Source organism: Clupea harengus, chromosome 7 (genome assembly GCF_900700415.2).
Source record: "Clupea harengus chromosome 7, Ch_v2.0.2, whole genome shotgun sequence".
Taxonomy (NCBI): Eukaryota; Metazoa; Chordata; class Actinopteri; order Clupeiformes; family Clupeidae; genus Clupea; species Clupea harengus.
Genome location: NC_045158.1, coordinates 26,665,023 through 26,687,430, shown reverse-complemented (window position 1 = coordinate 26,687,430; position 22,408 = coordinate 26,665,023). Strand labels below are relative to the sequence as shown.

General features: G+C 47.8%; 2 protein-coding genes and 1 long non-coding RNA gene across 3 annotated transcripts in view; all 3 read left to right on the top strand.

The window, feature by feature from the left end:
• The window catches only part of niban2b (niban apoptosis regulator 2b), a 25,543-nt gene extending 10,879 nt beyond the window's left edge, over window positions 1-14,664 (top strand). Inside the window, exons 6-14 of the mRNA XM_042708128.1 lie at window positions 2,158-2,273; window positions 5,598-5,702; window positions 6,246-6,408; window positions 8,575-8,762; window positions 8,995-9,150; window positions 10,800-10,913; window positions 11,060-11,167; window positions 11,477-11,588; window positions 12,188-14,664. Of these exons, the coding sequence (XP_042564062.1) occupies window positions 2,158-2,273; window positions 5,598-5,702; window positions 6,246-6,408; window positions 8,575-8,762; window positions 8,995-9,150; window positions 10,800-10,913; window positions 11,060-11,167; window positions 11,477-11,588; window positions 12,188-13,380 (2,255 nt within the window). The 3' untranslated portion in view covers window positions 13,381-14,664. The remainder of the gene's footprint in view (window positions 1-2,157; window positions 2,274-5,597; window positions 5,703-6,245; window positions 6,409-8,574; window positions 8,763-8,994; window positions 9,151-10,799; window positions 10,914-11,059; window positions 11,168-11,476; window positions 11,589-12,187) is intronic.
• Window positions 14,665-14,917: 253 nt separating this feature from the next.
• The window catches only part of LOC122133038 (neural proliferation differentiation and control protein 1-like), a 29,859-nt gene continuing 22,368 nt past the window's right edge, over window positions 14,918-22,408 (top strand). The window contains exon 1 of the mRNA XM_042708326.1: window positions 14,918-15,529. Coding sequence (XP_042564260.1) covers window positions 15,430-15,529 — 100 coding nt within the window. The 5' untranslated portion in view covers window positions 14,918-15,429. The remainder of the gene's footprint in view (window positions 15,530-22,408) is intronic.
• On the top strand, window positions 19,827-20,599 carry LOC116221149. The gene is made up of 2 exons (XR_004164044.1): window positions 19,827-19,904; window positions 20,094-20,599. It is a non-coding gene; the product is annotated as an uncharacterized LOC116221149 (long non-coding RNA).

The window sequence follows — 22,408 nt, the reverse complement described above, 5'->3', positions numbered from 1 at the left end:
TGGACGTCTAAAAATGGACGTGTGTGTGTGTGTGTGTGTGTGTGTGTGTGTGTGTGTGTGTGTGTGTACACATCTGAAAATGAACAGTAGTCTTTGGGGGGGTGTGTGTGTGTGTGTGTGTGTGTGTGTGTGTGTGTGTGTGTGTGTGTGTGTGTGTGTACGTCTGAAAATGAACAGTAGTCTTCGGGGGGTGTGTGTGTGTGTGTGTGTGTAGACGTCTGAAAATGACCAGTAGTCTTCGGGGTGGGTGTGTGTGTGTGTGTGGACTGTGGACGTCTGAAAATGAACAGTAGTCTTCGGGGTGTGTGTGTGTGTGTGTGTGTGTGTGTGTGTGTGTGTGTGTGTGTGTGTGTGTGTGTGTGTGTGTGTGTGGACGCCTGAAAATGAACAGTAGTCTTCGGGGTTGGTGTGTGTGAGTAGACGTCTGAAAATGAACAGTAGTCTTCGGGGTTGGTGTGTGTGAGTAGACGTCTGAAAATGACCAGTAGTCTTCGGGGTGGGTGTGTGTGTGTGTGGACTGTGGACGTCTGAAAATGAACAGTAGTCTTCGGGGTGGGTGTCTCATGTGGGGACACGGGGGATTTTTATTTCTTCTTAATGGGGCTATTTTGGAGCTCCTCTGACGCTTTTAGAGCGAACACAAGCTGCCAATTCATTCTCATGAGGGAGTAAATGTCCCCACACACACACACACACACACACACACACACACACACACACAGAGAGCTAACAGTTCTGGTCTGGACTTCCTGCCCCCCCCCCCCCTCCGCCCCTGCCAACTGCCCCACCCACCCACCCTGGTTCCAACTCACTTCCTGTCTTTGTCACAGCTCAAACTCTCACAAACCCACTGACAAGCTCCATGCACACATTCCTTATTGTGTTCACCCTCTCTCGCTTCCTTTTAAAGACCACTTTAAATACTAACCAGCCAAACTCACTGGATCTGTGTGGGTTTTTTTATTGTGTAGATTATATTTCCTCACTGCAGACAGAGCCATGTTATTGGCCACTGTCACAGGGGGACTGAAGACTTTTAATGAAGCCAAGAAATCAGAATGTATATGACAGCTCAACTCCGCTGCCAAAACCACGGAGTTCAAATCCCTGGCCGCCGCTGAAATGTAATGAAGTCAACACGCGTACGTTTCATTATGCATCATTCCGAATTCCACTGTCAGAATGGGACGTCAAGGTCTGTGGGAGGATTAAGGCAAGATTTAAATCCACATTTCATCGCAGGCAAATAATTGGCCTTTTGGATCTGGTCTTTGGGAGAAACCCCCATGGAGAGGAGTGTGCAGTTTGCAACCTCATTACGGATTAACTTCCTCTGGTTACCAGGGTTGTGTATTTGTCTGATGCGCGTAACCATGGAAACTGAGAACGTTAGAGCCATGGCTTCTTCCTGTTTTTGGGAGATGACCGGGACCGTTAATGATGAAGTTGGTAATCACACTGTGTGTGTGTGTGTGTGTGCGTGCGTGTGTGTGCGTGTGTGTGTGTGTGTGTGTGTGTGTGTGTGTGTGTGTGTGTGTGTGTGTGTGTGTGTGTGTGTGTGTGTGTGTGTGTGTGTGTGTGTGTGTGTGTGTGTGTGTGTGTGTGTGTGTGTGTGTGTGTGTGTGTGTGTGTGTGTGTGTGTGTGAGTTGTGCTGGCGAGGGGAACTGAAAGCGGAGGCTCTTCTGGCCAAGTCATTTCACAGGATGATACTTCTTGGATTTGGGTGGTGATCTCTGTCATGCAAAGGAAGCGTTATGCGAAAAAGGAAGTGGTTATATGTTTTTTCCTTCACTTTCACATCAAAAGAAAGTGTATGGTTTTGGAGTAGTATTGCCTATATTGGTTATTGTTATAAGATGAATTATGTGCATGGGGTTCAGAAGGTGAAGGAGGCTCATACTAACTGCTGTCCGTGTCTGTCCAATGTCTGTCCAATGTCTCTTCTCCAATGTCTCTGTCCAATGTCTCTTCTCCAATGTCTCTGTCCTATGTCTCTTCTCCGGGTCTCTCATACTAACTGCTGTCCGTGTCTGTATAATGTCTCTTCTCCAATGTCTCTTCTCCAATGTCTCTGTCCAATGTCTCTGTCCAATGTCTCTTCTCCAATGTCTCTCATACTAACTGCTGTCCGTGTCTGTCCAATGTCTCTTCTCCAGGTCTCTCAGAGGAGTGCAAGGTCCAGACCCCGGCGTTCACCGACGCGGTACGCCTCTACCGCCAGACCCACAGCCAGTACGGCACCTGGGACATGATGTGTGGGGCTCCGCCACAGGTGAGGAGACCGACGGGCTCAGCAGCAGTGATGAACGATCCAATCACACACCACCTTTCCACTAATGATCCAATCACACACCACCTTTCCACTAATGATCCAATCACACACCACCTTTCCACTAATGATCCAATCACACACCACCTTTCCACTAAGGGCCGTCAGTCGCCCAATCAAACTCCTCTAAACGGCCTGTTCCAAAAAAATATGGCTCTGTTTGATTTTGGTTGACCTACACTTTTGTCAGCAAAACTATCTTTTGAGCAGGAGCAATGCAAGTAGGATTTGACCCGGGTTAAGGGGTCAGGGGTAAGGGTGATGGCCAGACTACGATTAGAGTTAGTAGATGGTTATCTGGCAGGTACTTGATTGAGGCCTTTGATTGAGAGCTGAGCGAGAGAGACAGAGAGCTGAGCGAGAGAGAGAGAGCCGAGAGAGAGAGCTGAGAGAGAGAGAGAGAGAGCTGAGAGAGAGAGCTGAGAGAGAGAGCTGAGAGAGAGAGCTGAGAGAGAGAGCTGAGAGAGAGCTGAGAGAGAGAGAGGGAGCTGAGAGAGAGGGAGCTGAGAGAGAGGGAGCTGAGAGAGAGAGAGCTGAGAGAGCAGAGAGAGCTGAGAGAGCAGAGAGAGAGCAGAGAGAGAGTGTGTGTGTCTGTGTGTCTGTGTGTGAGAGACAGAGAGGGAGTGTATGCTTTGTGTATTTGTTTACACATTCATGTACTGATACTGCAAAATGCCACCAATTCCACACTTTTGTCCGTCCCTCTAAGGCACATAAAATGGTGACCGCACCGTGTGCTAGTCTGAGTGTTTGCAACACTCACTGACTGCTGGTACTGACCACAGGCTGGCTGCTCTCAGTGTGTGTGTGTGTGTGTGTGTGTGTGTGTGTGTGTGTGTGTGTGTGTGTGTGTGTGTGTGTGTGTGTGTGTGTGTGTGTGTGTGTGTGTGTGTGTGTGTGTGTGTGTGTGTGTGTGTGTGTGTGTGTGTGTGTGTGTGTGTGTGTGTGTGACTGTGATTTATTAATGCAGTTTGACTGGACTTGGACGTAGAATGTAGAAATGGCTGTGTCAACAATGTAGGTATTTATCTCAGATATTTCTGTACATATCCAGTATTTATCTTCAAGGTTTACCATTTTCCGAGTAGGCTTCTGGCAGCAGCGCTGATGGCTTGTGTGTGTGTGTGTGTGTGTGTGTGTGTGTGTGTGTGTGTGTGTGTGTGTGTGTGTGTGTGTGTGTGTGTGTGTGTGTGTGTGTGTGTGTGTGTGTGTGTGGCAGCAGCGCTGATGGCTAATGAATGTGTGGAACCTGAGGCCAGACCAGCGGGCTGAAGGGTAGATGCTCACTCTCCCTGCCTTGTCTTTTGGAGTATCTGTGTCCATAGTCTGTCGGTGTGTGTGTGTGTGTGTGTGTGTGTGGCAGCAGCTGGGCCCCAGGCACATCATTTGACCTCCCTCCCCCCCCCCCCCCCCCCCCCTTCCGTCTGACTGTCAGACAGCAGAGAGCATTCTGGGAATGAGTCACCGCTGGCCGACAGGCATCTGGAGAGCAGTCGTCTGGTGCTGGAGGACTCAAGAGTTCCCAGAGGCCCTCGCTGGCCAGACAGGCTGCCCCTGGCCTCCCGCCAGCCCTCTATCTATCTGTCTGTCATCAGAGGAGGAATGAGTTTCACCCAAATTCATTGAGCCTCCTATGGTGATTTGTGTGGAAAAAAAAAAAGTATGTCTGTGTATCACCAGATCACTTACAGACAGAAAACATTATTGTATTTCAAAGCAGTATGGGGCAGTGCATGTATTGGAGGATATCAAATGTTGAACTACTTTTGCCTTGATGTGCTGTATTGAATATATAAATTGGAATAAACACCAAGGAAAGGGTCATGTTGAGCACAAACACTTCCATCTTGATCTTCATGGGTCAGTCAAGCTACGAGCAATATAGACCTAGTGTAACAATAAATACTATTTTACATAAGAAATAGAAAAAAGAAATAGAAAAAAAGAATTGCAGGAATGTAACTGTTACAAGTTAAGTACTAGTCGAAGTGCAAGTTAGGAAGGGAGATGCTCTCTGAAGAGTTGGGTCTTCAAGAGCTTCTTAAAGGTAGAGAGGGACGCCTAGTAATGCTAGGCAGTTTGTTCCACCAACGTGGAACTACGAATGAGAATAGTCTGGATTGCCGTGCTTGCACAGACGGCAGTGCCAAACGACGCTCACTAGACGAGCGCAGCGTCCTGGGTGTAACATTTTGCCCTTACAAGAGCATTTAAGTAGATGGGAGCAGAACCAGCAATCGCTCTGTAAGTAAGCATAAGTGACTTGAACTTAATGCGAGCAGCTACAGGCAGCCAGTGGAGCTCAATGAGTAGCGGGGTGACGTGTGCCCTCTTTGGTTGGTTGAACACCAGACGCGCCGCCGCATTCTGGATCATCTGTAGTGGTTTCACCACGCATGCCGGCAGGCCTGTTAGGAGGGCGTTGCAGTAGTCAAGGCGGGAACTCACCAAGGTTTGCACCAGCAGCTGGGTGGCATTAGGTAGGGTTAGGTACGGCCTGATTTTGCGGATGTTGTATAGCGCAAAGCGGCACGACCGAGAGACAGAGGCAATGTGGTCAGTGAAAGTCAGTTGGTCATCAATAATGACCCCGAGATTTCTTGCTGTTTTGGAAGGAACAAGAGATAAGGAGTCAATATTGATATTGATGTTGTGGTGGATGGCCTGTTTGGTTGGAAAGACCATCGGTTCCGTTTTAGCCAGATTCAGCTGAAGGTGGTGATTTTTCTTCCATGTGGATATATCAGCGAGACAGTCCGAGATCCCCGCCGAGACAGTGGTGTCGTCAGGAGGGAAAGACAGATACAGTTGAGTATCATCGGCATAGCAATGATAAGAAAAACAGTGCGAGTGGATGATCGGGCCCAAGGAGGTGGTTTAAATGGCAAAGAGAAGTGGTCCCATCACCGAGCCTTGGGGCACCCCTGTGGTGAGGCGGTGAGGTACAGACAGCTGACCTTGCCATGATCCGTTGAACGAGCGCCCAGTGAGGTAAGATTCAAACCAGGAGTGTGCCCTGCCAGAAATGTCCATACTTGACAGTATAGACAGAAGGATGCGGTGGTTGACTGTCAAACTCAGCTGATAAGTCAAGCAGGATGAGAGCCGAGGATTGAGCTGCTGCTCTAGCTGTCATAGACAACGGGGCTGTTTCGGTGGAGTGACCGCTTTTGAATCCAGACTGGTTTTCGACAGTTTTTCATCCAGCTCCCCCAGTAAAATAAATTCCCTTCATCTCTCTCTCTCTCTCCCTCCACCACCATACAGATCCTGGCCAACCTGGTGATGGAGAAGCTGCTGCCTGAGCTGCGAGACCTCATTTCTCCCCGACTGAAGGGCAAACTGCAGGAGAGGCTGAGGAGCTGGATGCTGGTGAGATTATCATCATCATTATCATCATCATCATCATCCTCCTGAAGATCTGCTCACAGAGTTAATCTGACACAATAAATCCCTGCTGTAATACACACCATATCGAACCAGAGGCAAATGAGGAGGATGGGTGTGAATGTAGACCTACCAGATGTAGAGAGGTCAAAGAGCCCCCCCCCCCCCTGAGTTTTTCTAATCTTGTCGAAGTATTAGTCTGGCCCTGGTGCATCCTATTAAGACAGTCAAGTTCCTCAGGAGCATCATCACATTAGAGTATTCGTGGTAGTATGTTAGATTAAGGCCCTTAACCAAATAGTGAAGGAGACGAGCTCTCGGAGGAGAACTGGACAACTCTGGCACATCTATCTTTCCACATGATGTAGCATTTCCAGTCTGTCATCACCGAGGTTGACCCTTCAGAATTACGATACTCATTGTGCATTTGAACTTTGAGTACGACTGAACTCTCTGCAGACGTACTCCATGAATGTACGCTTGTGGTAGCGGTACCTGACTGATGGGTTTTGCCGATGTTTGCCTCAGATCTCGGACGCGGTGTACCGACTGGTGCAGGCCCAGGCCAAGGCCCAGTACGAGGCCATAGTACAGAGCTCTGAGGTGGGGAGTCCGCCCCTGGAGGCCTCCATCCGCACCGACATGGACCAGATCATCACCTCCAAAGAACACGTCACCGGCAAAATCAGAGGTAGGCTCGCGCTAGGGCTCATCGCTTAATAATGTGTACTGTCAAGAGGTAGGCTCGTGCTAGGGCTCATCGCTTAATAATGTGTACTGTCAAGAGGTAGGCTCGTGCTAGGGCTCGTCGCTTAATAATGTGTACTGTCAAGAGGTAGGCTCGTGCTAGGGCTCATCGCTTAATAATGTGTACTGTCAAGAGGTAGGCTCGTGCTAGGGCTCGTCGCTTAATAATGTGTACTGTCAAGAGGTAGGCTCGTGCTAGGGCTCGTCGCTTAATAATGTGTACTGTCAAGGGATGAGATCTTGGATACCTCCTAACGACTACATTTTTTTTTTTTAAGTCTTTCGTTGACTTTCATCCGATCAGCTCCGAGCCTCGCCGTACATATTAAAGGAGCATGAACATCATACTGTTTGTCATGAGAAATGGATCTGTGAATTAGATCTGCAAACCCGGCATTTATAACAAATCCCTAGAAATAGGGCCCTGCCGTTGATCCAGACACCGCAGACCCAATCCACTTCTGCCCACAGTAATAAAACATGGCTTATCGGCTGCACCGCTTACGTCTCTGACATTCAGTAGACAGCGCTGGTGATTGCCTTGTCCTAGAATAGCCTTTTTTGAAAAATGGTGATGGGAGTTAGTGACTAGCGATAGCATCTCCAGATGGTTGGAATGTCAGAGGTATGACATTGTTTCGGATGTTACTTTGTCAGGGCTAGACTGAGTGAGCGCAAAACAAACCAGTAATGTCGCCCAGGACGTGCTCGTCTCTTAACGTAAATATGTTCTTGCACAAATGTACGCCAACACAAACACACTGCTGTGGTGCAGAGTTTGTGTTCTCTTATTGCTCAAGCCTGCTGGTTACCTTCCTGTCGGCCTGTTTGGAAGTCCTGTCTGCTATGGCGAACACATAAGCAGAGGAACCACATTCTGTTAAACAGCTGTGGGGTTTCATGCCAGCCCCCTTTCCTGTGATGAGGTAATCCTGTAAAATCCCCCGCCGGCACGGGGCAGTTCGTCTTGACCGTGAGCTGGTCCACTGCGCATGCGCTTACGACAGTTTAGAGAAAAATGGGACTCTCCCCCCACACATTTCATAGCCAAGTGTTGTTGCCAAAACCACCATGAAAAATAGCACGCGGCTTTGACTCTATGCCCTTGGGGTGTTATATATTTCAAACCAGACAGCCACGTTATCAACTACTCCCTTTTTCTAACATACACTATTAAGATGTGGGGAGTTGCTGTGTCTGGCACGCGGCCAGTAAAGGTTTCCCCTCTCACCCTGTGTGTGTGTGTGTGTGTGTGTGTGTGTGTGTGTATTGTAAAGGGGGTGTGGTTTGGACATTCTTGTCTCTGGTTGAACTGAAAAGTTGGTCACATGACCCTATCAGTGTCACAAATGATAATACCTCTCGCCTCGGCTCAATGCCACAATCAGATTATTTTACGGTCTTAAGGCCTGAGAATTCTGTTCTGTAGTAATTCATCATTCACATGCTGATGTTATTTGTGTTGGTTTCTTATCCGCACGGTGAAATCTCTCACCTCGGCTCTGTGTCGTGGCTACAAGTTCTTAGGGGAAAAAGGCTGTGAGTGTATCCTCTTTATAGCGTGGCGAGTTTCTGCTGAACCCGTCTGTGTTCTGACGCTGATGTTATTTGTGTTGGTTTCTTATCCGCACGGTGAAATCTCTCACCTCGGCTCTGTGTCGTGGCTACAAGTTCTTAGGGGAAAAAGGCTGTGAGTGTATCCTCTTTATAGCGTGGCGAGTTTCTGCTGAACCCGTCTGTGTTCTGACGCTGATGTTATTTGTGTTGGTTTCTTATCCGCACGGTGAAATCTCTCACCTCGGCTCTGTGTCGTGGCTACAAGTTCTTAGGGGAAAAAGGCTGTGAGTGTATCCTCTTTATAGCGTGGCGAGTTTCTGCTGAACCCGTCTGTGTTCTGACGCTGATGTTATTTGTGTTGGTTTCTTATCCGCACGGTGAAATCTCTCACCTCGGCTCTGTGTCGTGGCTACAAGTTCTTAGGGGAAAAAGGCTGTGAGGTGTATCCTCTTTATAGCGTGGCGAGTTTCTGCTGAACCCGTCTGTGTTCTGACGCTGTGTGCCCCCCCCGCCCCCCCTCCCCCCTCCCCCCTCGGTTTCTTGCCTGCCACAGCTCTGGTTCTCCCCAAAGCGGAGAAGCTGCTCAAGGTCAGCATCCAGCCGTACATCAACTCCATCCTGGAGGCCCTGATGGAGCCCACCAGCCGCGGCTTCTTCGAGGTGCGGGACGTCTTCTTCAGGGAGCTGGTGGACATGAACAAGAACCTGCTCAACGACGGCAGCAAGGAGCAGCTGGGAGAGGTGAGGGAGCTGACGAATCAGATCGCTGAAGGGTCAGGGGGGTGAAGGGTTGTGGGGTGAGATGGAGAATATCTGCTAGGATGGTCTCCACAGCCAGTGTTCTCAGTGTGTAGATCTAGATCAGAGTGTAGGATTCAGTAGGAGGTTTATGTGGGATTATGATGAGGAGGAGGTGTACAAGGAAGGCAATGGCAATGAATAGTCCCCTTTCTCTTTCCCCTTGCTCTCCCAGCACATGGAGAAGATCTCCATGCTGGCGTTCCACCCGGTGAAGATGCAGTGCTGCTTTGAGAAGGTGGAGCAGCTGAGCCTGGAGGGCCTGCAGCAGCGCTTCGACGTGACCAGCCCCTCCGTGTTCGTCCAGAGAGCGCAGATCCTCATGAGAGAGGTCAGTCTCCCAGCCATCGCTCCCATCAGCACAAACCTATAGAGGAGAGCAGGGGTAAGCCATCGACACCCCCAGGCCCATTCCCATGCTGGGAAAGAGTAAACGGGGCCTCATCCCCAAACTGACATTTTAATTTGACCCCCCCACAACATCTCCCCCCCCCCCACAACATCTCCCCCCCCACCCCCTCCAGTGAGCAGCATAGTTGCTGGGTCGAAGTTACCCAGCAGTCACACTCCCACACACTCCCACAGCTGAGCTGATGCATGTTGCTAGCCACAGAATGTTGATGGGGTCCATTCTGAGATTACAATGTCTTTCTCCGTGCATGTACGTGCATGTCCGTGTATGTCCATGTTTAAAGGTAAATGTTTATTTAGGAGTTGAAGTATCTGAAAGCGTTACTAAGATAGTTTAACATTTCAACACTAGAAAACAACTCTTGGAATGATTACATACTACCTGTAGCCATGAACATACAGTAAGTCTGCGTGTTTCTCACTTTGAGTTCAAGGCCTCTAATACAGAACACTGAGTTGGAATGTAGAAAAATACTCACACATGGGTGAGCACAGGAAACTGCCATAGCATCAGCTGCCATAGCATTACACAACTCAAGCAGCTTGTTTATTTGACTTGGGCCTCCCATAGACACCTCCTGGGACCGGGTGTTTTTTTTTTTTTCTTCTCAACTTGTGGAGGCTTTTGTGTGTGTGTGTGTGTTTTTTGAGATGTCTCTATTGGAGTTTCTGAGGTTCTTTGTGCGTCTGAATGCGCTGTGGGGTGGCGTGTGAAAGTACTTGTTGCGGTCGGTGGTTTTTGCTGTTTTGTGTAAAACAAAAACACCCCCTCGCCCCCCCCCCCCCCCCCCCCCCCCCCCTGGGAGCTTCGCCCTGTTGTGGTTGGAGAGTGGAGCGAGGCAGATCTCGGTTCACCAAGAAAAAAAACACAGCAGCTCGAGTTGGCTGCGAGAACCCGGCCCGATCCAGCAGCCGACCCACAGCGCAGGCAATAAAATAAAACAAGGCAGAATTGAGGGGGCAGGGCAGAACCAAGGGACAAAGATGGCCCAGCATGTCATACCCACTCCCACCAGGATCTGAACAACCCCCCCCCCCTATTCACCGTGCCCTTTAGCCCTCCGTGCCACAACACGGCCCGCCAGGTGGCAAGGGGTTCACCGGGAGGTTAGGATTCATGTCCCTGCCTCTGTGCAGATGGTCCGGAGGGCTGGCATCGGATCAGCCGCAGCCTGTCAGAGATTTGAGGATCTCGGTGTGCTCTTCGGAGCGAAGTAGGAGGCTCTAAAGACAAGCCTCAGCTTGTGCTGTGCGCTGTGTCTGTCCCACACTTCATGAAACAGGCCCAAAAAAAAAAAAAAAAGGATTGCACACCCATGTGACCATGATAAGAAAAAGCAGGGGGGTTACCTTATTCAGAGCCACAATGTTCTCTATTCATGTAGATGTGCCTTATAATCGCACTGTAGGGCCTTCATTATCTGAAATATTCTGTAGAATTGTATACCCGGTGTAAAAGAACGAGGCCCCGTTCTTTTCACACAAAAAAATCACACAAAGCTTGCCCAGTCGTATCCATCCCCATGATTCTTGTTAAATCCTTCTTGCTCTGCCTGTTTCTCTTGGCAGCAAATGGACGACGCCGTTTACACGTTTGAGCAGCTCCTGCGCCAGGGCCTGGAGGGGCAGGAGGGGGACGACCTCTGCAAGGTCATCCATCGCTGCCAGGATCGGGTCATCAAGGTCAGGACGATTGCCCAGGGACAACGACATTTAGAATAAATACTTCAAAATGGGAGGGAAACCCTCAATATATTGATTCTGTCTCTCTCTACTGTTTTGTGGATCTTTTTTTTTTTTTTTTTTTTTTTCTGCTGTGCTCTGTATAGAAATTTGACTATGACAGCAGCACGGTGCGGAAGCGGTTCTTCAGGGAGGCCCTCCTGCAGATCTTTATCCCATACATGCTGAAGCAGCTCTCTCCATCTTGTTCGCCGGTGAGCATCATTACCTTCAGTCTCTGTGTGCTCCATCAACAACAACAACAACAACAACAACAACAACAACAAGCACCCACTACAGGGAGGAAACACTATATTCCTCTGTCTCTCCCTGCACCACCCTGTTGTGTTTTGAAATTCTATCCATTTCAGACAAGCTCAGTGGGAAAATATTACAGGATCGCCTAGACAGACTACTGCCAGAATAGACACTGTACTCAAGCTCTTGCTCTGCTGACTGATATACTGTAATATCCTGCAGTTCCTCTGTTTTAAATGGATTTGTCCTGATGTGTTTATTCGCAGGAGCTTCCTCACTTCCAGGAGTTGATCTTTGAGGATTTCTCCCGCTTCATCCTGGTGGAGAACATCTTTGAGGAGGTGGTGCTGCACACGGTGATGAAGGACATCATGATGGGTACGGCCATTTGCAATTCATCTTCTTTGCCCCTTTTATTTATAATTTTTTTAGACACACAAACATATTGTACAGACAATAACAGGAATGTGGTAAAAACACACATGGGGAAATAAGTAAACAGAAAGTAAATAATAATAAAAGAAATACAAAGGGGGTGGGGTGAACCTGGCCTATAACAGGAGGAGACTTTACAGGGGCCATATTATGATTATATGGGCCCTTTAATATATAATATAATTTGTATTTATATTTTATTTTATTATCCAGTCATGTGTTTCATTCCTTTGCCTCTTTTTTTCCTTTTGGTGTCAGTTGTGTTGTGTTTTCCCAAATTACTGTACATGAACGCCAAAGACGTAAGATTTATAAACTCCTATATGATATATAGTATTTTATGTGCCAAGTTATGTAAATTCGATGCATTGGCAGTGCATATTAAATGTATAATATGGTTTCCGTAATTCCTTACTCATTAAGGCACTTGGAAAAGAATTTTGGATTGATTGAAACTGTCTTTTTCAGTTTTGTGGTATGAGAAGTGTTTCCTCTGGAAATGTGTCCTAAATGGCTAAAAAATTGTTTTCCAATATCTGCAGCTGTGAAGGAGGCAGCTGTCCAGAGGAAGCACAACCTGTACCGGGACAGCATCGTCCTGACCAACAGCGACCCCAACCTCCACCTCCTGAGCGAGAACCCGCCTATCGACTGGGCCACCGAGTACGGAGAAAAGGAGCAGGAGGAGGACGGGGAAGGAGTCAAGCAGGACGCCGAGGGCAACGAAGACGGAGACCCAGAGGTGCAGAAGAGACGCAGGATGAAGCAGGTGGTGTCCATGATCCAGGTGGAGGCCAGCGGAGTGCCTGGGGAGTCGTGCGTGGAGGTTCCAGGGGTGGAGGACATCCCAGAAGAAACTGCGGAGGAGGTGGTGGACCGGAATGGTGGAAGTGAGGCTTCAACGTCCCCGGACCTCACAGCCAAAGTGCCCAACGGGACCAGAGACACTCCCAGTCTCGCCAATGGGATTCACCTGAAAGAGGAGGACGCCCCAGTCGCCAGCGGTCAGGACGAACAGAGCATGGCTCAGGCGAAGGAGGCCTCCCAAGAGGATGCAGAGAAGCCAGTGGCGGAGAGCCCTCCAGCAGACCTGGCTATTGAGAGTGCCATCCAGGAGAGCCCTCCAGCAGACCTGGCTATCGAGAGTGCCATCCAGGAGAGTCCTCCAGCAGACCTGGCTATTGAGAGTGCCATCCAGGAGAGTCCTCCAGCAGACCTGGCTATCGAGAGGGCCATCCAGGAGATCCCTCCGGCAGACCTGGCTATCGAGAGCGCCATCCAGGAGATTGAAAACGCAGTGTTGGAGGAGGAGGATGGCGAGCCGAGTGCAGAACCTTCCACCCTGGAGGAAGCAGCAGAAACACTTCCAGCACACCAGGAGCCCGACGGCGCTCCACCGAACGAGGAGGAACCCGTCTCCAAAGACCAGGAGCAGAGTGTCGCAGCGGCCAAAGTGGACGACCCCACCACCACGCCACAGGAGGCAGAGAACAAGCCCCCATCTCAGCAGCAGGTGGCGCCAGAGAGCACCTCAGAATCCCCTGCTGAGTCAGACCAGCCCACGGGTGACTCCCCTGCTGGTCAGTCTGAAAACAGCGGTCTCCAGTCACCAGCCGCTGAGGCGACTGAGGAGGAACCACAGCCTGTTCAAGCACCGGAGAAGCACAGTGACTCTGTGGAAGAGGATTCTGGGAAGGGAGTATCCACAGATCCGGTGGTAGCCAATGAGATGTGAGACTGTGTAAGTTGAGTGATATTATTTTCTTTGCTTTGAGAGGAAAACAACAGCCAAATTTCCATTGGTTTGCTCTGCTCAGCTTCATGCAAGAGGGGATGGAACATTTTTTTTTTTTTTTTTTTGTGCACAATATTGTTTTTAATATTGTTGATGAGGAGATTTCAGCCTTCAGCCTTCGATTGCCCTTTTTTCTTTACACCTTATTTCCATTACCCTCCAAACACCTGAAACTAGCACAGCCCTCACTCACAAATCTCATGTGTCTCCGCTCATCTTGATGCAAACGCTCTCTGCTACCACTGCCATGTTCTAACTACATCTTAGTTGCTAAATTAGGTTCTATTGGCATCAGGGGGATTAGCATCCTGATCTGCCGTACACCTTCTGTTCCATAGCTGGCTTTCAATGTGGGCCCAGTGTTCAAACAACTGTCCTGACAAACAATCTTGATGGTAGAAACCACTTACTCACACATGCATGCCTGCCTGCACATGCCTGGTCAAGGAATAACACATTACTCTAACGCACGCTGAAAACACTGAATATTATGTTAAATCATCTTTATGTTTGTTACATTATTTTCCTATATAAATGTCTTCACTCCAAGTACACTATTGTTTTTTTTGTAAATATGAAATTGTGGGTAAAATGACCTAGTTTATGTGTTTTGGGGGCTTTTTTTTTTGTTTAGTTTTTTTGACCACAGGAACAGCTCTGAACAAGTAGTGTGGGTATTACTCCCTTCCCCTACCATATTTCTGAAGAGGGTTCATTCACTAATGAATAGTTGGAATCATGCTGTTATTTCTGTTCATTTTATATCTCTTCAGTCCTCTTAAATATTTTCTGCAATATGTATTTGTGTCCCATGACTGTGCTTTGCTGTTGTGAAGTGGAAACTGATGAATAGAAAGTTGTGTCAAGAGGACATAAAATGTAGAAAATGGCAATTTAGGGCAGGTGTCTGTATTTCAAATTGAAATGACAAACTATCAAAATAATATTGATGTGCAAAAAACATAAGGATCTTTGTATGCCTACCTAGGCTAATGCGAGTAAGTCATTTTCACAACACTACTTTGGAAATGTAACCGTCCACGGCATGGTCCTGAGCGTTCTAGAACAGATTATTTTTATTTATTGTGTGCTGCACTTGGCATCAAATCGTCATATTTTATTTTTCCTCTTATTTTTTACATGTGTGTTTAGAAAAGTTTTTAAAATATTATTTTAAGTCGTTTAAATGTAAATTCTTCACAATAAATCATAACCAATAACGTTCGTTTGGCTTCGTCTACTTATTTTATGAGGAAATTGGTCGACTGGCAACAAAAAAAACCTTAGAGGGTTAAAAGTTCAAGGGAAAGATTTGTAACCTGAGCTCAATTTCAACACAAGAGGGCGCTGCTTCTTTTTGTATTTTGTTCATTATTGCGATAAACACTGTCCATGATGGGTTTAAACATTAAAAAAAAAACGAACAGATCTCTGAAAGACAAGCATGAATAGAAATCCAGTATTAATAAGTTCCAACTTTTAACATCCAAAAAAAGATAATGATGGATTTTGTGTATTTTCCCATGTGTGTTGGAAGACTATTTAATGAAGAACAAACCTCAGTTAGCCTATTACCTGCCAGTAGAAAGTCTGTTTAGTTTAACATTGGGTCTGCATTGAAACCCTGCTCATCTTTTTACGCGGCGGATTGCATACAGGATATTGGACCAACGTCATGACGACACTCAACTGCGTATGCCTGACAGCTCAGCACAGCAGTACACTGTAGACCTGGTAATTCACCAGCGTAGCGGTCGCAGCCAGGGTTCCATGGTCTCCGTCTGAAGGAGACTTCGGGAAATGTGCGGTGTCGAATTACCTCTTCCGATAACAGAAGGCCAAGCGCACCTGTATGCTCAATGCTGCTGTAGAAACCTGACGTATCAGAAGCTGTGATTTCCGGCGCCGTATTTCAGGCAAGGGGACGGGGGAATGGTATACCCCGACTCCCCTCGTCCATCACACCGTCCTTAAGGAGCGTCTCACAGAATGCAATCGATGAGCAGAAGGGTCGAGATCCGACCGTGGGCCTCGCTTCTCACCGAGCTTGTTTTCATCACGACCCTCGCCATTAGTGCGTGTGTGCCAGGTAAGGGGATCCGTGGATTAAGTTATCCTCTCCATTATACTCCTTAATTGTGATCGGCACAGCGTGACGTTAGTGTTCCTGTTTACTTTCTGTGATCATTCACTGGCGCATGAATATGAATAGCGTTGCAAATGTAGTAGCGTTGTAGTACCATCCTAAAATAATCGATTTTAAAGTAATACAATTGTGACACCGACTTACTGTTAATACATATTAACGAAACATGTTGTTTCAACAAACATGACGCGGCGTTACTGTTGTTTTCCACTGCATTACCTCAGTATCCTCTCTATAATGTTAACTTGATGGATATCAAGGTGGCCTACACATAGCCAGGAATAACAAAGCAACTGCCTTTTCCAGTAATTTCATTCATGCGATTTCACTCTTTTTAAGGTGGTTGGTCAACATGAAACTATGCAATTAGCCACTGTTTGCTGTTCTTTTCATCATGGATTCATGAGCTGTGCAATAATGCTCATCATCCTATTGGCATTGCACTTTTGATGTCAGGTGTTTACATAGCATGCATACATGCTTTCTCTTGCCACATAAGGTCTTTAATAGGAAGCCTCTCTTGATGCGTATATTTTCAACATGTGGTATTGAATGGGCACTGCACTAGAGAAGTGGGGGTGATGAAGGTGAATGGGCCGCTGGTGGTGTCTGGCTCAGTGCCACACGTCGGCTGGGTGGGGGTGGGTGGGGGTGGGGTGGGCTGCCCGCCCGTTTGGCTTGTGACGTAGGTATGAGGAGATGGGACCCACTTGGTCCTGTCAGCAGTAGTTGTCAGCCACCTCCGTGGCCGGGGGAGGAGGAGTAGGAGGGCACCATCTCATTCCCACATTTGGTAATGGTGATCTCATAGAGCAGCACGATAGCTTACATATTGGGTAAGGGTTTGTGTTAGTGAGAGCTTACATATTGGGTAAGGGTTTGTGTTAGCGAGAGCTTACATATTGGGTAAGGGTTTGTGTTAGCGAGAGCTATTGGGTAAGGGTTTGTGTTAGCAATAGCTCACATATGGGGTAAGGGTTTGTGTTAGTGAGAGCTTACATATTGGGTAAGGGTTTGTGTTAGTGAGAGCTCACATATTGGGTAAGGGTTTGTGTTAGTGAGAGCTTACATATTGGGTAAGGGTTTGTGTTAGCGAGAGCTATTGGGTAAGGGTTTGTGTTAGCGATAGCTCACATATGGGGTAAGGGTTTGTGTTAGTGAGAGCTTACATATTGGGTAAGGGTTTGAGTTAGTGAGAGCTTACATATTGGGTAAGGGTTTGTGTTAGCGATAGCTCACATATTGGGTAAGGGTTTGTGTTAGTGAGAGCTTACATATTGGGTAAGGGTTTGAGTTAGTGAAAGCCTGCTGTTCAATAGATAGATAGATAGATAGATAGATAGATGGATACTTTATTAATCCCGAGGGAAATTTAGGTGTTCATCATTGGATCACTGAACAGTTAAAGGATGGATACATTTTACATAGCAGTTAAGCACATTAAATAACGTGACGCATTCCCTTAAAATGTCCTAAAATTCCAGTCATATCCACTGTCTCTCTCGCTCGCTGTCTCTCTCTCTGTCATTCCCTATCTGTCTTCCAACTCTCTTAGTCTCACACACACACACACACACACACACTTCCATCTTGACGAAGGTCTCCTGAGAATATGTTGCATATGAACATCTTATCTGGGCGCCGGTGTCATGGTAACAGGCAGTCGGCAGGCGTGAAGAGTGCAGAGTGTGGAGTCGGGCCCTGACACGTTCTCCCCGTCCGGCCTCAGTCAGTGCTGCTTGAGTGCCCAGCCCAGCCCAGCCCAGCCCAGCTCAGCCCAGCCCAGCCCAGCCCAACTGTGGCTAAAAATAAAGCCCACGCTGAATGATTGGCTTGTGCCCCAGCTCTGCTCTTCTGAGATGGGTTATGTATCAAGTTATTGGAACCGCTGCAGTGCCTGTGGAAAAAAAAAAAAAGAAAAAGAGATCACGTTCTTTGTCCTAACAGCCAGACACAGACTATCAGTGAAGCCTGCACACGGCCCCTCAGACCAGGCTGCCACTGGGCACATTGGTCAGACCTCCAGTAAAAAAATGTATGTTTTGATTTGCCCGGTAAATGCGTGTATACAAAAGTCATATGTGTTAGAGTGTGTCTGTCTGCAGTGTGTGTGGTGAGGGTTGTCGTGACTTGCTTGTGCGTGTGCCAGTCAATTGTAAGTGCACAACAGCCCTCCATTTTAGAAATATAGGTTAAGTATATAGTGTGACACAGTTATGTAAGCGATGTCGGAATGGGCAGGTAATGCGATCCTCGCCGGGTTTGTTTTGGCCAGAAAAAGACCTTGCGATCCTCGCCGGGTTTGTTTTGGCCAGATAAAGACCTTGCGATCCTCCCCGGGTTTGTTTTGGCCAGATAAAGACCTAGCCAAATGTGTCTTTTCCACTTATACTCCTCACTGCAGCCCCAGTGGGCTAAGAGAGTGCGGAGCGACTCCTCAGTCCGGAAATTAGGCTCGTTCTAATCACACTCCTTATCAGTGTTCTGTAACCACCCGCCTGCCTCCCTCTTAACCCCCCCACCCCAGATAACACTCATTGTTGTAGTCAACGTTATCCTGTCTATGGCACGGCGGGGGCCAGAGGCATAGACAGGTCTGTGTGTGGAGTGACTGCAGAGATGGTAATCGGTGGGTGACGCTGAAGCCAGAGTCTCGCTGGTGCAGTGGGGGGGTCTGTGCAGGGCCAGGCAAGGCTGAATCGGGTGACCAGGCAAGTAGTTTATCTCAGGACAGGAAAGGACAGGACAGGACAGTGTCCTTATGTGCATGCTCGCTCATTTCAAATCTTTCCTATTATATGCTATTCTTTCAGTTCAGGTCTTCAATGGGAGGAAATAGAAAGATGTATTTTCAATGATTCATCAGAGCCTTAAATCTTCTGTCATAGACCCGCTCTAATGAATTTGAGTGATGTTTATCCACATTCTTAATCTTTATAAACATCTAGATAGTCACTCTCCACAACAACTCAGCAGAAGTCATAGTTCTACTTGTTTTCTGGTTTTATCCACAAGGAAATGACATCTTCACTATAGTGATGGTTTGGGTTGATTACCCTTGCTTGATCTCTGTTATTGTGCAAATTCTTTAAAACAGCAGCAAGGGCTTCTAGTCTAAAGCCTCTGAACTAACTATCTAAATGGCATGCAAAAACCTTGGGAAGACCAACCAACAACAGCCAAGATGTCACTGATAAAACTGGCTAGCCTGCTAACTGGTATCTTCTGTAGTTGGCAGTGTCGTGCTGTGAACGCTTTTCCCAATCTGGATCACAGAGTTACGTAGTGCGTAGCCTGGATGGCTAGTGGGGACAGCAGGTGTGTGTATCTGTGCTTCACATGACCTTTGAAGGTGGTGCCAAAACTAGTTGCCTATATACAAACATACTTCCAAAGTAGCAAATTACTGCATAGTGTTGTTTTAATGTCCCCACCTCCCAACATTAAAAACAAACATGCATTTAGGCAAATAGTTGCTTTCCTGGTGAGTTGGATAATATACACATAATGATAATTGCAGATAAGAAAAATGTTCTGCTGTCTTTACTTTGAAAGGTCGGGATGGTTATTCATGACTGGCCACTTTTGTGCTGGTGCTTCATTTCCTCTCTAGCTAAAACTGCAACTCAGTGGAATTAGATTATGGGATGACAGCAATTTGTAGCAATTTAGCAGCAGATTTGCCACTACTGCTTGTTTACATAAGCACATACAAGAGTGTTTTTGGATTGATGGTTATCTGTCGTATCATGTGTCTTCATTTACCTGTTGAATGCCAGGTGCAGGAAACGGTGTCCAATTGTGAAAGACTTGAGTTAGTCCTCAGGGCAGAAGTGGGGGTTCAAAAACATGAAGACAACTTCTCAAGTCCCGTATCTTTTGAAATACTTGTATATGTCCTAGTTACACTTTGTCCAATTTGTCCAAAGTGTTTCTGAAAGCCTCTGAAAAAAATATGTCCATAAACTGTAAACCTTTGACCTAGAAGTACGACATTAGATGGTCCGACTTCGCTATCGAGCTCAGCAGCTCTACAGACACAGATCCTCGCCAGTGGTGTCCAGTGAGCGCCACACAAAGGTGTTCTTCACGTCAGTGGTCAGTGAGGTCCAGTGAGCGGCACACAATGGTGTTCATCACGTCAGTGGTCAGTGGTGTCCAGTGAGTAGCACACAAAGGTGTTCTTCACGTCAGTGGTGTCCAGTGAGTAGCACACAAAGGTGTTCATCACGTCAGTGGTCAGTGGTGTCCAGTGAGCGGCACACAATGGTGTTCATCACGTCAGTGGTCAGTGGTGTCCAGTGAGTAGCACACAAAGGTGTTCATCACGTCAGTGGTCAGTGAGGTCCAGTGAGCGGCACACAATGGTGTTCATCACGTCAGTGGTCAGTGGTGTCCAGTGAGCGCCACACAAAGGTGTTCTTCACGTCAGTGGTGTCCAGTGAGCGCCACACAAAGGTGTTCTTCACGTCAGTGGTCAGTGGTGTCCAGTGAGTAGCACACAAAGGTGTTCTTCACGTTCTCTCCCTCTGTGTCTGTCATTGTGACCAGGCTTAAGTAAGGACGGCTAAAGGAAGCCTGCTTCGGAGTGTCTGTTCTTTGGCTTGAGTGATTGAAGCCCATGAGTCTATAGTGCAGCCCTGCCAACAAGCACCGGCTTATGTGTCATTAAATGGACTGTTGAGCAGTTGATTCTGAAAGCGAGCCAGACTGTCATTGTTTAGAGGCAGAGAGGTACTGTACGAGGGGTTTTCAGTGCTTTTCTGTAGACGTGCACTTGGTATTAGATGCCAAGGCTTTAGCGGGGATAAGGCTAAGACAGTGTGCGTGTAAAATAAATAAATTACATTAAATAAAATCAGGTCAGGGATTTGTCTCAGTTGGAACGAATGAGACGCCCACCCACTGCAATGAATACGCTATTGTTGAATCTTTACAAAAGTGTCTCCTGGAAGAGGAGGTGAGATGTTGTGCTTGGTGGGAGAAAAAGAGGTGTTGGGTTGAGAAAAAGGGGTAAAAAGACGAGATCAGATAACAGAGTGTTTTTCTTGCTGTTGTTGGCAAGTGTGACACTATGGTAAAAAAGGAAACCATGTAAACTGTTGGAATAACTGGAGAATAATGTGTGAGATACTAAGCGGGAGAAAGAAAATAAACCGTTCATAACTGCAAAATAAAAGACAAATCAATCAGTGCTTTTTGTTGCAGCAGCAAAGCATGCTGGGAAAACAAATGGATGCGCCATTGCTATAGACTAGAGGATGTCTGGATCCTGCCAGAACCCTTCTAAGGTTGTGTGGGAGACAGGAGGCATCTGCCCAGACCAGCCCTTTTCCGTGGGTGAGGCGGAGGTGCCAGGATTGCTGAATGGGCGGCCATCTGGGTGAGCTCACGTTCTGGCTACGGCTGAATCCCCTCCGGCCAGCTCTGTGGGCTTCCTCCGCGGCCAAGGTCAGGGGTTCAGGCCAAGGTCAGGGGGTCAGGGGTTCAGGTCACAGCCATGGCACTGCCACTGGAGGGGGCGGTCTCTGCTTATAGAAGGGAAGGAGGGCAGTTTTACGCAAAGACGGAAGAAGACAGAGTTCATTCATCATGCTATTAAACTTCATGTCATATTTCTCATGTCAGATGACACAGTACTGTGTGTGTGTGTGTGTGTGTGTGTGTGTGTGTGTGTGTGTGTGTGTGTGTGTGTGTGTGTGTGTGTGTGTGTGTGTGTGTGTGTGTGTGTGTGTGTGTGTGTGTGTGTGTGTTTGTGCGTGTGATGTTAGTCAGTAGAAATCAGCATGTCTCATACTGCAGCTCTGCACAGAAATATGTGTGGTTTAGCATACCGCAAAATCAGTGCTTTTGGAGGTGAAATATTGTGTGCGAGTGCAAGTCAGCAGAATTGTTCTTTTTCCCCCAGTTGGACTTCTCTTTCTCACACTACCCCACCGTTTGTGTCTCCTCTTGGGCAGGGGAGAGCGCCCAGGCCCAGTGTGTGTGTGTGTGGGGGGGTATGTGTGTGCCCTCTGTTAGGCAGGGAAGAGCGCCGAAGCCCAGTGTGTGTGTGTGTGTGGGGGTATGTGTGTGTCCTCTTTTAGGCAGGGAAGAGCGCCGAAGCCCAGTGTGTGTGTGTGGGGGGGTGGCTGGCTGTTCATAAGGTTTCACCCAAGTGCCTGAGAGCATCCTCCAGAGTTTGCATGCAGAGGCATTGGAGTGTCGCATGCACAATTGGGAGGACAGGTTCTCCCCTCTCGTGTGTGTGTGTGTGTGTGTGTGTGTGTGTGTGTGTGTGTCTGCGTGTGTGTGTGTGTATGTGTGTGGTCAGATCATCCCAGGCAATCAGGTCATCTCTCACACTCTACACCTGTTACTTATAGAGAGAAAGAGAGAGAGCAAGAAAGAGAAAGAGAGGGAGGGAGAGAGAAAGAGAGAGAGAAACCGTGATTAAGACTAAGTAAGCTCAAACAGCAGGGGTCCGGGCGTAATCTCACACTTTGACCGGGTTCCCCCCCCGCGCCCCCATCTGTCTAGTGCGTGCCCAGGACAGCACCTGTCACTTGGAGCAGGGATGTTCTGCGCACTAAACCAGATCACTCAACCAGATGGCAGGGCTCCCGTGATTGCCTATGTGGGCAAAACGTTTTGCTAGGCGATCAAACTTACTAGACTACGTCATAGAACGTGTCGCCCACGCCTACACTCCCCAGCATGCACTGCTTTTGCCCGCATCATCCACAGTCGGTATGCCACCCCGCACCGCCTCGTCTGGCAGCGTTAATGAGTGCAATGAGATAGAAAATGTCACCATCCGTCTCTGTAATGTCACTCCTCGTC